This window comes from Cyanistes caeruleus, chromosome 1 (assembly GCF_971803275.1).
Source record: "Cyanistes caeruleus chromosome 1, bCyaCae1.hap1.1, whole genome shotgun sequence".
Taxonomy (NCBI): Eukaryota; Metazoa; Chordata; class Aves; order Passeriformes; family Paridae; genus Cyanistes; species Cyanistes caeruleus.
Window position 1 is genome coordinate 128,780,607 of NC_141701.1, and position 15,297 is coordinate 128,795,903.

A 15,297-nucleotide genomic window follows, 5' to 3' on the forward strand; every position below is an offset into this window, starting at 1 on the left:
TTTTGATAGAGCAGAACAGAGTAACAGAAGGCTAAAAAACTGCAAAGGAACAAAATCCCATTTTCTTTTACCCACAGAGTTTCTTTAACCCCCTGAATAAAAGGCTGTCATGGGGGCAAGACAGTACTGTCTGAAGTCTTTTAAAATACTATTCTTATTTTCAGTTGGACTATAGCTAAGCCACTGTTGCAACAGACATACTGAACTCCATGCACTTAGCAAGCTTTTGGTGTATTACACACAGGAGAAAAAAACTTTAAGAAAAATTTGCTGTAGATGAGACTTCCAAAGTCACACATGCAGCAGGATAAGAAGATGTCAAGGGAATAGAGCTTATATTCCAGACTCTACAGCAGATTTGCAGGCATTTTCATTCAGAATGGGAAAAAAAATCAACAAGCCCCTGAAAATTACCAAAAAATCCCTAAAATGTTCTTCTGAGTATAACTTCCTTTCTTGTATATCTGTTTAGTGCAGAGGAATTCCCAATTTCAACATATTTATTAGAATTTTATTCCCACCTTTATCTTCCAGAATTTTAGGTCCAGAGGCAAGCTGGTCTATCAGCCAGTTGCCCCACTCTAGTTTTAAGAGCTGCTGTTATGATTGAATGTCAGCAAAACTACTGCACGAAGAAGTTGGTAACTGTCACTTTTATTGAGGGAGGAAAAAACCCCAACAAATCAGATTAAGATGATTCAGGAGTCTGAATGATAGTAAGTGATTAAAATGGGAACATTGACACAGCTGATGAGAAAAAGAAGAATGATTCATTGTCTAGAATGGGCATATTTAGGAGGCATGATATATGTGCAACAACTTTAGGGCTGACCCCTTGCAAAGCTGGAAAAAGAGCAAGTAAATTATAAAGCAGAATTAGATTGATCCTAATCATTACAACTAAATGCATCCTTAGTATTACTTAATTACTTAGTATTACGGACCTGGAATATAAGAAAGAAGACAAACATGAACAAATTGGATACTGGAATTAATTTTTTTTTTAATTGGTTGTGACACCAAGATTCTGTGTTTGTAAACATATCATCTACTACTCAGCAAGGTTTATGTTTTAACATATAATTAATATAGATCTAGCATAAAAAAAAAAAAAGAAAAATAATTTTCTCCCCTAAACAAACTGTCTGAGAGAAGTAGAGAGTAGTTTCTTTCCTCAGGCATTACTGAATAGCAATCTACACAGTATTGTTTTTTCTACTCGTGACAGTCGGGTTTTAGGCTAAACCAAACTTTCTGAAAATTACCTTGTAAGAGCAGGGGTAGCCATGCTAGCTTGCACTCCAATAGCCATGGGAATACCTCCACAACGGATATTTCCCAGCTCTTCTGCCACTGCAATATTGTAGGAGAAGTCCAAACCCATTCCGCCATACTCTGAGAAAAAAAACAAATCTGTGATTCTCATGTTCTAGACTGACATAAGCAACAAGAAAAACAACAAGGTGTTGCTACTGTAAGGATCTGCCAACTGCAATTTAACTGCTAATTTTTTAAGTATTTGACAATTATCTTCCCTTTCAAAAAAGCAATACCACATTATTCTCTAAAATATTGAGAACTGAACTGAGAACGACACGTGCTTTAATTATCTATGTGCACATCACCTCTGAGTATCCTAAGTAGCCTCACTACTTTTACTGGAAACAGCAGGAAGAAGAGACATGCTGTTGAAAATTATACCAGAAGGCAAAATTATTCTTTCCAACAGCACAGTCATATGAACAAATCACACCACAAGGTAATGAGTGCTTTTATTTCTCCATGATAACACCTGACACCCGCTCTCATCACACAATGCAATCATCCTTCTCAGACACAGAAGTCAAGTCAGCTCGGAGTGTGACCACATGCAGTTGTGTTTCTGTTCTAAATTACTGCTGTAGCTCAAATTTCATGTTAGACACAACTACAGTACTGAACACGCTCATCCCATACCCTGGCACCTGCTCTGTGCAGTGATTAAAGCACTCTTGGTACCCAGGGAGCTGACAACCTGGGGTGCTGGCCTGCTGCCAATTCTCCCCCCTCACATTCCAATCTGCAAATTCAATTAAAGAAGAAATTATTCTTCACCTCATTCCCATGCCCAGTGCTGATAAACCCACTACATAGTGAAGCAAAGAAAAAGGCTACATTGCTATGATGGATGAGGTAATTTTAAGCTGTATTAAATAGCTTACAGTCCAAAGGAAATATGGTGAGAAAGTGAAGGTTAAGGTTACTACTTGACGTCATTAGTTGGCTGAGCAGCTTTGATTAGATAATGTTGCCTCTTTTTTTTCTTTTTTTAACTCCTTTGAAGACCAGCTAAGAAAATTTCAAATAAATAGATAAAATCCCTCACCCCTCACACACACAATAAGGGGCAGATGACCCTCTTCTGTTTTTACTTGCTGACCTCAAACATTGAGTACACCCCTTCACTGACCTGCTCTGAAGTTTTCAAAAAGCACCATTAAATAAAGGTCAAAACACCACAGTGCATACAAACATGGGGCTTTGCATGCTATCATCTGTTTCCTAAACCCACAGAAACTATCTTTGTGCATCCTTTCTCTGCTGAAAGGAAAACACAATAGGAAAGGCTAAGCATAAAGTTTGGTTTCCAAAAAACTTTTCTCCTTAGGTCATACTGAATAGTCTAGACTGTCAGAATTAAAAAATGGCTACTTTTCCAAACTTTTGCTTGAAAAGAATGTTTCTTAAAAATATACACAAAATTAAAGTCCCTAATGGGAGCTTAAGCAGTACAATGAAACAACAGCAATATTGAAATGTATTTAACGTAACATATAATCTAATTTTCTTACCTCTACACAGCCCCTATCAATAAATAAATGCTCTGAGGAGAGTGTGTGCATGTAAAGACAAGACTATTTAAAGATATCTGGCATGAAAGAGATTTTGCCAATTTGGTACAGATCTATAGCAGAATTATAATAGATAACCTCAGTTCTGTCACCTCACAAATCCTTTTACATAGATTCTTTTCTTTTTTTTTTAATTTTAAATCAGTTAATACTTTTACTGCCAAACTGTTATTACTGATCTTATCTTCAGTTTTGTCTACCAGGAAGTTATATTCCCATTTTTCACTTAAATTTCCCAGATCAAAATCTTAGGTTCTTGACCTATCCTAAGTAACTTCCCAGGAGGAATGTTATGCACAAAACTGACCCAAAGAAGGGCTACTTAACCAAGTACACAGCTTAGAGACATTTTTGTCCATACCCCAACCCATTGTATATTACCACATAACAGACTCTTGCTCTCATTTAGGATAAATTGCTAAGCAGTACACTTTAAAAACAAAATACTGCAAAAGGCCAACTTTTAAAGAGATAACAATGAAAGAATTTCTGACCACAGAGAGCAAAGGAGCAGAATGAAGCTTTGGGAACTGGAGGTGGAGAGGGAAGCCCTGCCAGGCAAAGAGATGATAAAATCACAAGATTTTATAATCTGGTGATAGATAACACAAGAGACAGCCACAGATGCAGGCAGGAAGGGCAGAAGCAAATGGTAAAACCACTAATCAGACCACATCTAAGCCTTCATCAGTTCTGTTCCAGGAGCCAAGAAGCTAAAGCTGTCTGGAGAAATGTGAGTGATTTGATGGACAGTGATAGGCAATGTCTTTCTGAGCCCCAAATACTTAATCAAGTGGAGATTTAGTCCGTGCTGTTATATCCCTGTTTATCCAGGTAATTCAGGCTGTGGCTAAGCACAGTTGTGTCCCATCTCTTTGGAGAACTGGCCTCCATAGCAAGCCAGGCTGCCAGTGGTGTCACACACAGCATTAGCAGGCAGTGCTGGCTACAAGCACCAAAGAAATTTCCTTTCTTCTTCAGTTTCTAGTGGCAGCCTCGTGCTCACACCACTGCCAGCACTCCAGCCAGCGATTTTGGGGCTGATCCATGCACATTTGCCTGCATGTCATGGGACTCAGCTCTTAATCTGAGATAAAACCACCAAGCCATTCTTATTTCCATCTCTCATTCATGATTTTGTTTGGTTGATCCTAGAAAGATCACAGTCCCCTTCAGTACTTGCTCTCTCATAGATACTACTTCATCCAAAAATTTCAAGACAGGTAAGGACTTATTCTGCTAACCAAACTTTTGGTATCGCTCATGATCCAGTAGCCCTTAGAAAAGGGAAGATGTGGATTGGATTCTTATTACTTTTCAAGCATTCATGTTTAGCAGCACAAGTACAATCCCAAGAGCAATTAACAACACAGAATGTGTGTTCCTGCAAAACTCCATCTGTATTCTGTATTCTGTATTCTGTATTCTGTATTCTGTATTCTGTATTCTGTATTCTGTATTATTCTCTACTGTATTCTGTATTCTGCTCCTTCTTGCTACACAATTCATGACAGTTGCCACCACAGAAACCAAATTTACTGAGACAAAAAAGGTGATTGTGTCTGTCTGGGACTGTTCTAGATTAAGACAGATCTACCCTGTAAAATAGAAACATCTCACACAGGATAAAAACTCTCCTATAACATCACCACAAAATACCACTGAGCAGATAAATACTGCCACTAAGCAGATAAATGCACCACACAGACCTGGCCGCAGCTAGGGACAGCATGGACACATTTAAAAAGGGTTCAAAGCTGTACAGGACACTTTAAAAATTCAGAGCATTATATTCTAAATCACCAAGCTGCCAACAGCCACACTTGTTACCCTCTGATTTCTAAAACATCCCTCAAAAATGTGTAAGTTTTCTTCATTTTGTAAGTGGTTATGCAGACTCACCCAGTGACACTGAGTTAGTAATCACATCTGCATAAAACCTGGAACTCAGAAGGTTATCAGAGCTCTAAAAACAGTATCACACAAACCCCCAAAATTCTGTACAAACAATGTTATGGATAAGGAAAATCTAACCTGACAGTACAATAGAATTAAATGTCCACATGGCAACATAAGAAACATTAACAATGTAAAAGTTGCAGTAGCCAAAAAAGAAAAGAGGAAAAAGAAGATCCAAAGTGCACACAGTCCCAGGCACCTGCTATTGCATCAGCTCCAAGTCAGTGAAAAACTTTCAGCAATCCCCAGTCATAGACTCCTTTTGCCTGGTGTTAAATGGAGCTTATTTGCCCTCCACTCAGCTCTGATCCAACATCTGTTCCAAAGAAATTGAAGTTTAATCAAAAGAGTTTGACCACCTTATAGCTTTTTCTTTAAGGTTAAAGAGCACAGATCTCAATTATTGTACATTTGAAAATGTCAGTCAAACTAAATGCCACAGCATAAAGTAAATGAAATAAACAGCAAACACATAGAAAAATGAAGTCAAGAAGTATAAAGGCTGAATATCACCCTTTCTGAGCTTCAGTGGAAAAGCCATCTTACTTCTCATCGGGCTTCTCTTTGGGCAAGCTCATAAACAAATCATAGAATGCATTTCAAGAATATAACCTTTGCAACCTGCCTGCTGCTTGATATCAGTCAACCAGCAACAACTGCCAGCCTCCTTACCTACATCGAACATGCACATTGCTGCCAGCTCTTGCACAGTCACCTGCTCTGAGCTTTGCTTGCAGATGCTGAAGGAAATTCTCTGAGTCAGATGTACCCAGCAGTGAATGCTGGTCCTCTCCAGTTCAAAGGTGGCCACCCTTCTGATGATCAGGCCACCACTGCATCAAATCCTTCAACACTGTGTGTGTCCACTGAGTTCCTCCTGACGTAAGTGTAAGTCAGCCCTCAGGGGAACCGAAATCCATCATCATCATCTTCAAGCCCCCTGTAAAGTGTGCTCTTCCTCCCAAGAAAATGTCTGAACAGCTGCTCAGCTATCTGAAATGTATTTGTTTATGTTGAACAGATGATGGTTAGTCCCACACCTGTATAAGGATGAAGCTGGTATGTCACCCTCATGTGCTGCTGGTGCTTCTGTTCAGGGCTCATCCTCTCACATGAACTGCCACAAACTCCTACAAAAAGTTTACGTTACTCTGCATCACAGCAGATTTTCTTCCAGTAGGATCTTAAGTGTGAATGCACAAATAGATATTATAAGGGATATACAATAATGTACAGACATTCAACCATCCATAGGTCAGCAGGGAAAGAAAATGGAAATTGACTTATCAACGAGTAACCAACAGAGATATCCCGAAGAACATTCTCCAGTTTAAGTGCAACAGAGAGAAGAGGTACATTTGTAAGGAATTTTTAAAAACTGGATGAAAAGGAGTCAGTTTTGTAGCACTCTATGAGCAAAAAGAAGACTTACTGCTTTAATTTCTTCAAGGCATCCAATTATTTTCATTTCTTTAAGGTATCAGGATATACAGCCAATACTAAAAACATCATCCTATTTCTTCTGAGTTCCAAATAAATACATAATTAATCTGAGAAGCGATACTAACTGATTTAAGGATTACAGATTTATTACATTTGCTACTTATTAAAATTTCTATGCTAAGATTTAATACAAAGACTAAATATTTATCAGCTGAAATCTATGTTTAATTTTCTTCCCGGCAAGATCTTTTACTCCAGTCCAAGCTAATAAACAGCTTGTTGGAAATTCATATTTGTCTGATATGAAAAGCTTTAGACACTTAATATGTCACACCCAAAGACATAAATTTTACTAGATCACACTTTTCAAAAATTGCAACCTACAAATGGAATTATAAATTGAGAAGTGAAATTTTGGGCATGGGGGGAGAAACTTGAAAAACGTTAATTTTCAATAACTTTAAAAAAAAAAAAAAAAAAAAAAAGGATTTCAGCATGTGTGCAGTGAGTATTAAAATAAACTCTGGACATGCCCTGGAGCTAGCCTGGCCAGCACAGGGGTTTTAGTTCAGTGGCACCAAACTTGCAACAGAAGTGCACTGCAGGAAGTTTCCACAGGAATTTCTGATCAGCACAGACTGAAAGGACTAAATGAATTTCCAGTGGCTGACTTCTTAAGTCCTTGAGATGATGGGTCAGATACTGAGAAAAATGTAACATGCCATCCTAGAATGCCTGCCACATTGCAGGTCAGCAGGGTCCCAGCACAGCCACAGACAACAGATTATTAAAGAGACATCTATCAAGTAATGCTGCAGCTAGAATCACACCCCTCTGTCACTAGGTAATTTCCATGTTTACAAATTCTCTTCAGCTGGCATGCTGCCACAGTGTGGGCAGGGCTGGGACCACCAGTTCCACAGCTCCTTGTCTCTGGCAGCTCCCAACCACTCACTGCAGATGGGACAGCCCATTGTGCTGCTGGAGCATCTCCAGAGGTTTCAGTTCCCAAGCACAGCAGAAACAAAAGGAGACCATCTTCTGTATTTGTGATTGTTGAGAAACCTGACTGGTTTTGAAGCTGCTTTCTGTTAGCAAAAGCAAAGCAATAGAAGAGTATTTCTAGATCTGAGCAATGGATTGTGGTGAGCTCTTCGAGACAAAACCCAAATTTGCAGTTTTCCAGGAAAGGCTATGGGCTTGATCTCAAACTGGGAACAAATGCCAAATAAAAATGAAAAAAATATGAGTATTTTTATAACATTAAATTGTATGCTTCTGTCAGGTGACTTCGGTTTTTCAAAGATGCATGCAAAAAAGATCACAATAAAAAACACTTCTGGGGTAAAAATGAAAGCATTTTTGCAATGTCAGAACTATGCCTTCCCCATCATTTTCTCCAACAAAGTCAATATTTCAGTAAAACTGGTACATTTCCATGCTTTCTCTATTCTTGATAAATTTAATGGAGAAAAAAATTCATTAGCAACTTTTACCTGGTTTAAGGAGTGTGGGTAAATGTTTTAAACTGTATGCTAGAGCTGAAAATACCTGGCTGAGTTCTCATTTTTGCCTATGATTCTGCGTGCATCCTTGTCCTTAATATTTGTCAGCCAGACTGTATCACAAAACAGATTATTCCTCTCTGTTTGTAGAAAAGCTGACATGACAGAATTCTAATCTGAACTGCAATCTCCAGTGTGGAATATGCCACTCTGCTATTTTTATTTATGCTGACATTGGAGGGTGTGACTTGTATGTGCTACCGGCAAAAAACAAAAGGATTTTCACTGTAGTGCAAATACACCACAAATAAAATTCTTCATTCAAGATCATTTTCTGGAAAATAATCTTCTAATCAGAGTATTATATTATTTCTTTTAGCATTTCATCACCCAATGTTGTCTCCTCCAAGAAATGATTATTGATCAGAATTATCTTTTTCTTCCTACAGATTTTTTTTCTGAAATCAGTAACAAATCAGCTCGCAAACCAATGAAAAGCAGGTGGTTCCAAGGGGGAATAACAGCACCCTGCTGCAGACCAGATGAAACTACAATACAGTTTGCAATTAAAATCACATCAAACTGCCTAAATACACAATTACCAGTGTGACACACTGAGGTCCATAACATACCTAGAGAATGACCAAGGGCAAAAGGGAACAATGACATGGCTAAAGGTGTCTGTAGAAGACTGAGATGAGTTCAGAAAAATAACCAAACCTCCTCTCCAGAATATTCCTGTCACCTTGCTTTATTCCCAATCCTACCTGAATTTTAATTAATGATCCTAAGAATTCATGCACCCAGCAGTATAAGTACCCTTTTACTATACAGTTTAGCTGTAATTTTTTTGCAACAGAAATAGAAAATAGATTTAGCCATAGCAAATTATATATAAAGGAATTAAATTTCATTGCATTCTCCAAGAAATTCTGAAAGGCAAATTATATTAAATCAACAAATGTATTGTGTTGTTATGGGATGTCCCTGAAACTGAATTTAAAATATTTATATTTCAAAATAAAAGAAGCAAACCAATTTTTATTGAATGAAAAAACCTCCACCTTCTTCATTCAGAAATTATTACAGGAGATATTTAAAAAATGCTCTTAGAAGTATTGCCAAATACCTGAATTTTAATGGCTCAATAATACACCAATAATAGCCAATAACACACCTTCCCTTCAAATGTAAAAAAAAAACCCAAACCAAACCAAACAGACAAAAGAACACCAAACAAACAAACACACAAACAATCAGGGAGGCTGGAGTCCCTTCCACCTTCCACCTCCCAAGGACACAGACTTTCCAGAGTCATCATGCTTCCCCTATCTCTCTCACACATCTACATATGGACAAAAAGTGGGGTAATGGGGGAGGGAAAAGTAGCCTTTTCATGCAGGAAAAAGCTTTTGTCAAAACTACATATTACTAATTTTTTTAATTGGTCTTGTATGATGGACTTTCCATTAGATCCATCTAATTGCAAAGAATCCTTAAAACACTTGTAACCATCCATCAGACAACAGGTGTTTATTACAGTGCTGTGTGTATTGTTTCTAAATGAGTAACTGAAACATCTGAAATAAAAAATAAAATCCCATGCAATTCATTGGCAAGTAGTGTAAGCATCTCCAGAAACAAAACACACAATTAGAAAATTATTTTAATATATTAAGGCTCTTAGTCATGTTTTTGAGTCACATAACTTTCCATCTCATAAGAGGCACTAATTTAGAAGGACACTCAGTAGTCACAAACTATTTGCCTAATTTTCGCACGTGTCCATCTATCACTGCATGCTTCTGTGGCCATGAGACCCCAATGGGCAGCACAGGCCTGTATGGAAGGGAAGGGAAGAGGTTTTATCACCACAGGCACCTTTTGTCACACTTAAGACATCCCACTGTGCAGCCACTCTAACATTGCTGATGAATCCTTTGTTTTGTCTGGTCTCCTGGACATTTCTGTCCAGAGCAAGAAATATTTTCCACCACATCCTTGTTACTCTTAAACAACATATCCAAAGAGCTTGCTGATAAGCTCTCCAGTATTTCAGAGGCACCCAAGAGGTGCTGGGCTAAATTTATTTCCTCATTTATGGGCAGTGCATGACATGGGAGGTGGCTGGGACTGCAGGAATCATCCTGATGACACAGCCCATTGCTGCTGGACCCTTGGACTTCACCTGCAGCTGAGACACTGTGCTTTCCACGCTGCACAGCAGATGTGCAGATGTCTGGAATGGTTCTGGCTTAAAACGCATTTCCAGCACACGTATCTCACAGCCATGCAAAAATGTAGCACGGTCAACATCTCTGAGTACCCTTAGTCTGGCGGAGACACCAACCTCAGGCGGACTCAGAGTGTGTTTGGAAACTGCCCAAGAGCCAGTTCAGCTGTTCAAGGGTGAAAAGCAGCTTTTTTTTAGCATGACTGAAGTGCAGAGCTAGGTGCTGAAGAAACAAAGTCATGTATAAGCATCTGTAATGTGACCCACTCCAAAGCTTCTGCAATGTCTCAGACAATTTATAATAAATGTGTTACAACTTACAGGCTTCATGATGCTGAGCATACTGCACAAGCTTTCAGTGCTGCATTATTATAATCCTTTTCCTTCTTAAGAGCTACAACTATTTGCTAACTTATTATGATTGATCCAGTGTACAGCATCTCTCAGCATTAGGTATTCTCAAACTCAGTGATTCTGGCTACAGCAAATCAACAGTGAGCAAAGCAGCACTGACTGTGTCTCCTTTTCCCCAACTTCATCATTACACATAACCATAAAGAATGAGAAAGCCCACACCAAAGACATCAATTCATGCTCAGCTCTCACCCTATATTTAAAATAGTTGAGGAAAAGACAAATATACTGTTCATTGAATACTGAACACTCTAAATTAGCAATAAGGTTTAAGACCATGCTATACATCATTGAAACCAAAGCAAACAAACAAACAAACAAAAAAACCTGACGAAATTAAAGAAGAGAGGAGGGAGTGAGGTAAGTTTTTCTGTCTGGAAAAGATCATAGCATCTTCTAGGCTACAGCCTCATCACTTCAAGTCAAGTGACATAAGTAAAACATGAATTAATGTATATCTTCTATCCCAAAAAAAAGCCCAACACAAAATCAAAGGGAAAAAAAGAGCTTATTTATTTTGCTCTCATTTATGCAAACATGGTATAACTGTAATGACTGAGCTTCTCTTTTTCTTACACCACCAAGCATCAATAAAGAATTTTTTCTTGTTCAAAATCCATCTCACATTTGGGTAATCCTGTTTTCTAAATTTTGGAGAAGCACTGATAAAGTATGGACTGAGAGCAATTAACTAAAGAAAGACATGAAAAATGCAGCAATACAAATTCACTTATATAGAATGCCAAAAGACAGACCTGAGCAATTACATTTTCAAACCAAACCATTCCACTATTTTCTGCATTTTAAGGAGGTTTACATTAAAGACTAGACACATATTCCTGTTGCACAGATTTTTCTTACGTGTTAGAAGTATTACCATGGAAAGAAACAGAAAAAACACACAAAAAAAACTCCAATCTTTTACCATTTTAGGGAAATTGCTGTTTGGGAGCTCTGCTGCTGCAGACTGAGGTCACCCACACTAATGTTTTACCCCTGGAAAATGCCTTCCACTTGTGATTTAATTGCAACTCACTCTGTGAGATTTGGCTTGCTCCTGACTTTGTGTTGGAGTGGTTAGTGCTGCTGGAGTTCTGTTTAATCTTGCCTTGCAGTTGAAAAGATGTGTGCAGCCTGTCAGCTTCCAGAAAAGTTTAGGCTAAAACTTTAAACAAAAGAGAATAACTACCAAGATTTACTGTGTTGGAATGAAGTAGTATAAGAAACTGGCTACTCTTATTTGAAGATGAATATGTTTGACAATCACACAACAAACCTTGATATGATTTTTGTTTGTTTTCCATCTCTCAGTGTATCCTTCCATGCCAACTTTCCAGAGCTAAGATGTGCCTTCAGACAAATCCCATTCTCTGGTTTGCGTTTTCCATTTTAACCTGGGGTGAAACTGCTTCCTAATTTGTTCCTCAATGAAAGGTCTTTATGAGCTTTAGGTACTATGCTTCACTCAGTCCTGCTTCCTATGCTAATGAAGATTTATCTTCTTTATCCCACATTCAGGATGATTTTGGAATATCTTAGCAAGATGAATGGGCATTATTGATCTGATTGTTTTGTCAATTACAAACACAGAAAAGATGGAAGAATCCAAACCAAATTCATACAGATTTTACAGCTGGATCAGGAGACCTCTTTGTTTAGCCTGCCAGCAATGGAGAATATGCTGCAAAAAGGTTATATAAAAGCTAATCATACTGGAATTTAATTATTCCTAATGTTTCCCTGTTGACTGACTTTATTGTTGTTTTTTTTTTAACTGACCTCTAGCTAAGTTTCTTAACTGCTGTCAACAACAGCCACAGTGTTGTGCTCTGCCAATTGCTAAGCAAAAAAACTCTCGGCTCCCTACACTGCCTTGCTGCCTCTCCTGTTCTTGATGGTCAGATTTCACTTAGAGATACAAGGCACTACCTGCTATCAGGTCTTTCCTCCTGGGGAAGAGAGGGGCCAAACAGTTGTACTTCTTATCTTTCATTTATCTATTAATCTACCTTCATTTCTTATCTCCTTGCATAAGCACAGAAGCATTTTATATGTCTTCAAAATAAATGGCCAGTGAGGCAATAAAGCCCTGGTACTGTACTATGAACTTTCTTTTAAAATGCCTTACTACTTACTGAAAAGATGAAATTTTTTTCCCCTTAATGATGACAGCAGGTTTTACAGAACTAGTAAAAGACATGGAGAAGGATGGTGTGGAAGAACAAAGTAATTTAGAAATAGTGCATTGCCTGCAATTTACTATTGTGATGTTTTTGGTCTCTATGACAAAGTAGATGCTGCAAGATAATTAACATTAGTATAATGAGTAAGTCTCTTGATACACAAGTTATGGGATTTCATCAGAGTCTTGAAGAAGCCAAAGGAGAAAAAAAACAACAGCCCTGAAACTGAGAATAGCATAATTAATTAACGAGGAACACAATAGAGGAACAATTTCAGGGAAGCGCATGTAAAGGAAGGTGGACATCTGGAGAGAGTGATGCTCACCATTGCAAAAAACAAAGGAGAAGGAAGTTTAAGAATAAAAGTATTTTATTTTTAAACTTAATTCAATGAAGCAAGGGGTGGAAGGAAATATCAACCCTCACAACCAACTTTGTACATGCTTTAACTAGAGATTCCTCCTGGAAAAAGCAAACAGTAAGGAAAAGCTTCTTTGGAGACAGGTAGAGACTGGAGAAATATCCCAGCTCCACTGCTCACAGGAACTCAGCATTAACAGACTAAGGTTTTTTATTGCCATCCCATAATCACGTCTGGTATAAGAGTGGCCTCCATGGAAATGGGAATGTAAGGACAACTAACAGCTAGGTGAGGGTTCACAGCTCCACAGAGACAGTAGCCCCAACCAGATAAAGCTAAAGATTTGGGACTTTGACCAGCTGGGACTCTCATTTTCCTTATCCCACTGTGAGGACTGGTTTGCAGATACCAGACTATCTCCAAGTATGAACCACTGCCCCATCTGCAAGCAGAAATCAGCAGCAGAAGAATTTCTGACCCCTGGAGCAGCCATGGCCATCACACTGTGGTGCTGCCAGCAGCTCTGCTGTTACCCCAGCCTAAGCATAATTTGTCTCTTGCTGTTTGTTTCCCCATTCCTCAGCCACACAGTCACAACTGCCTGAAGCAACAGAAGAGTTACCAAATAACCAGTACTAAAAAGTGGCAGATTGTTTTCAATTATACCACAGTGTACTTGACTGTTTTTTCCATCTCCCTGCACAACACAGTGAGTCCTCACTTTAAATTATTAGAAGGATACTTTATAAAATCAATTTGTAAAATTTACACCAACTTTTTAAGAGCCTTTGTGGCAGGAAAGTATGCTTCCACTTTAAAACTCCTTTTTTTCTAATTCTAATGGACACTCCTCACACTTTTTAAAAAGTGTCACCAATCCCAACAAGGCTGGTCTGAACAATGCAAAACCAAACTAGATGCATGAAAAACCTCCTGTCCTGTATCCAAACTCTACATAGGAGTTTCATATTTGTCTGTTTAATGCTCTGTCTGGGTCTTTTATATGACAAAAGAACAAAAGACATGAACAAAATCACACCAGTTTTGGTGGTTTGTTCCCCAAAATTTGCTTTAGAAGTCTTTCCATAGCATACACTCTCTAACTTCAATGTGATTTAACAAGCTGTCTAGAGGGAGCAGCATGAAAACTAAAGACTGATGGTTTTCTTACTTATCTTTTTCTTTTTACAGTTGAGATTGTTTTCTCATTAGCATGATAAATGACTTAACATTTTTCACTACTTTCAGTGATGACATAAACCAAGTTTATTTTACACAGAAACAGAGCAAAACTTTCTTATAAAATAAATATGTGATTGAAATGTGTATAGCAAATAATTTGCAGACAGAAATGGTCTTTTTGCCTGTTTGCTAATATACCAAGAACTTATAAATGTGCATGAAATTGTTTAATAAACACTTTTTCTGAACAAATGTATGGAGATTCTGAAGACAAACTGCCTATTAGCAATACCAACCTGATTTTTTTTCATTATTCATACTCTTGCACTGTTCATTTATATCTGTCTTATCTATAAAGATGCTCTTAATGATGATTAAAGACTTGAGAACATGAAAAAGAAAGCCAAGAGCCTCTACAGAAGTTCCCAAAGACTAAGTCCCAGCTGCATATCTTGCACATCAATACAACTGCTTTGTCTCCACCAGTAAGGTTTCCAACTTTTGGTGAAAAGTGATAATCTCTGAATTCCACTTGTTGGTAGTTTTTCAGCCTATATTTCTCTTCTTTTTGTCCACTGTCCTAAACAGGTCCTCATTTGCTTGTTTATGCCAGACACATTGCAATCACATGACTCTAATCACTCCATGGCTCAACAAGAGAGCTCTTAAAATGTTCCTACAGATCAATCCTTTGAGCTTTCTTAATTTCTTTCTTGACCTCATTAGTTTGCCAAAAACTTTCACGCCAAGACATGCCCAGCTAATAGCTTCCATTCCAAATCTGTTCTCAGATTAGTAAAATATGCAGTTAATTTAGTTTTTGTCCTTAGAGCTGTAGATGAAAATTCCCTGAAACACAGAAAAGATTGATTCCCTCTGTTTTGAGCTTTCACTGGTAATTACAGTGATGACCTCTGCAACACAAGTGGTAAACATATGCAGAAAGAAAAGCAGCCTTGTAGCAAAGAGAAAAAATAAAACATATTTCTAAAATAAAGAACGGGAGCAAATTCTGCTCAAACATAAAGGATAACTGCAAAATCCTGACAGCAGAACATGGTTCAGTGCTGCTTACTGAACTGAGGTCTTTTACTGGCAGAAGCAGTCCAGCACCACAGTGAAGTTA

The 15,297-nt window shown here is 38.0% G+C and overlaps 1 protein-coding gene across 3 annotated transcripts in view; it reads right to left on the reverse strand.

The window, feature by feature from the left end:
• Nucleotides 1-15,297, reverse strand: part of LOC111924396 (putative acyl-CoA dehydrogenase 6) — a 79,939-nt gene that overhangs the window by 31,413 nt on the left and 33,229 nt on the right. For all 3 annotated transcript variants that reach the window (XM_086857282.1, XM_086857264.1, XM_086857273.1), the window contains exon 3: nucleotides 1,266-1,395. In XM_086857282.1, the coding sequence (XP_086713408.1) occupies nucleotides 1,266-1,395 (130 nt within the window). The remainder of the gene's footprint in view (nucleotides 1-1,265; nucleotides 1,396-15,297) is intronic.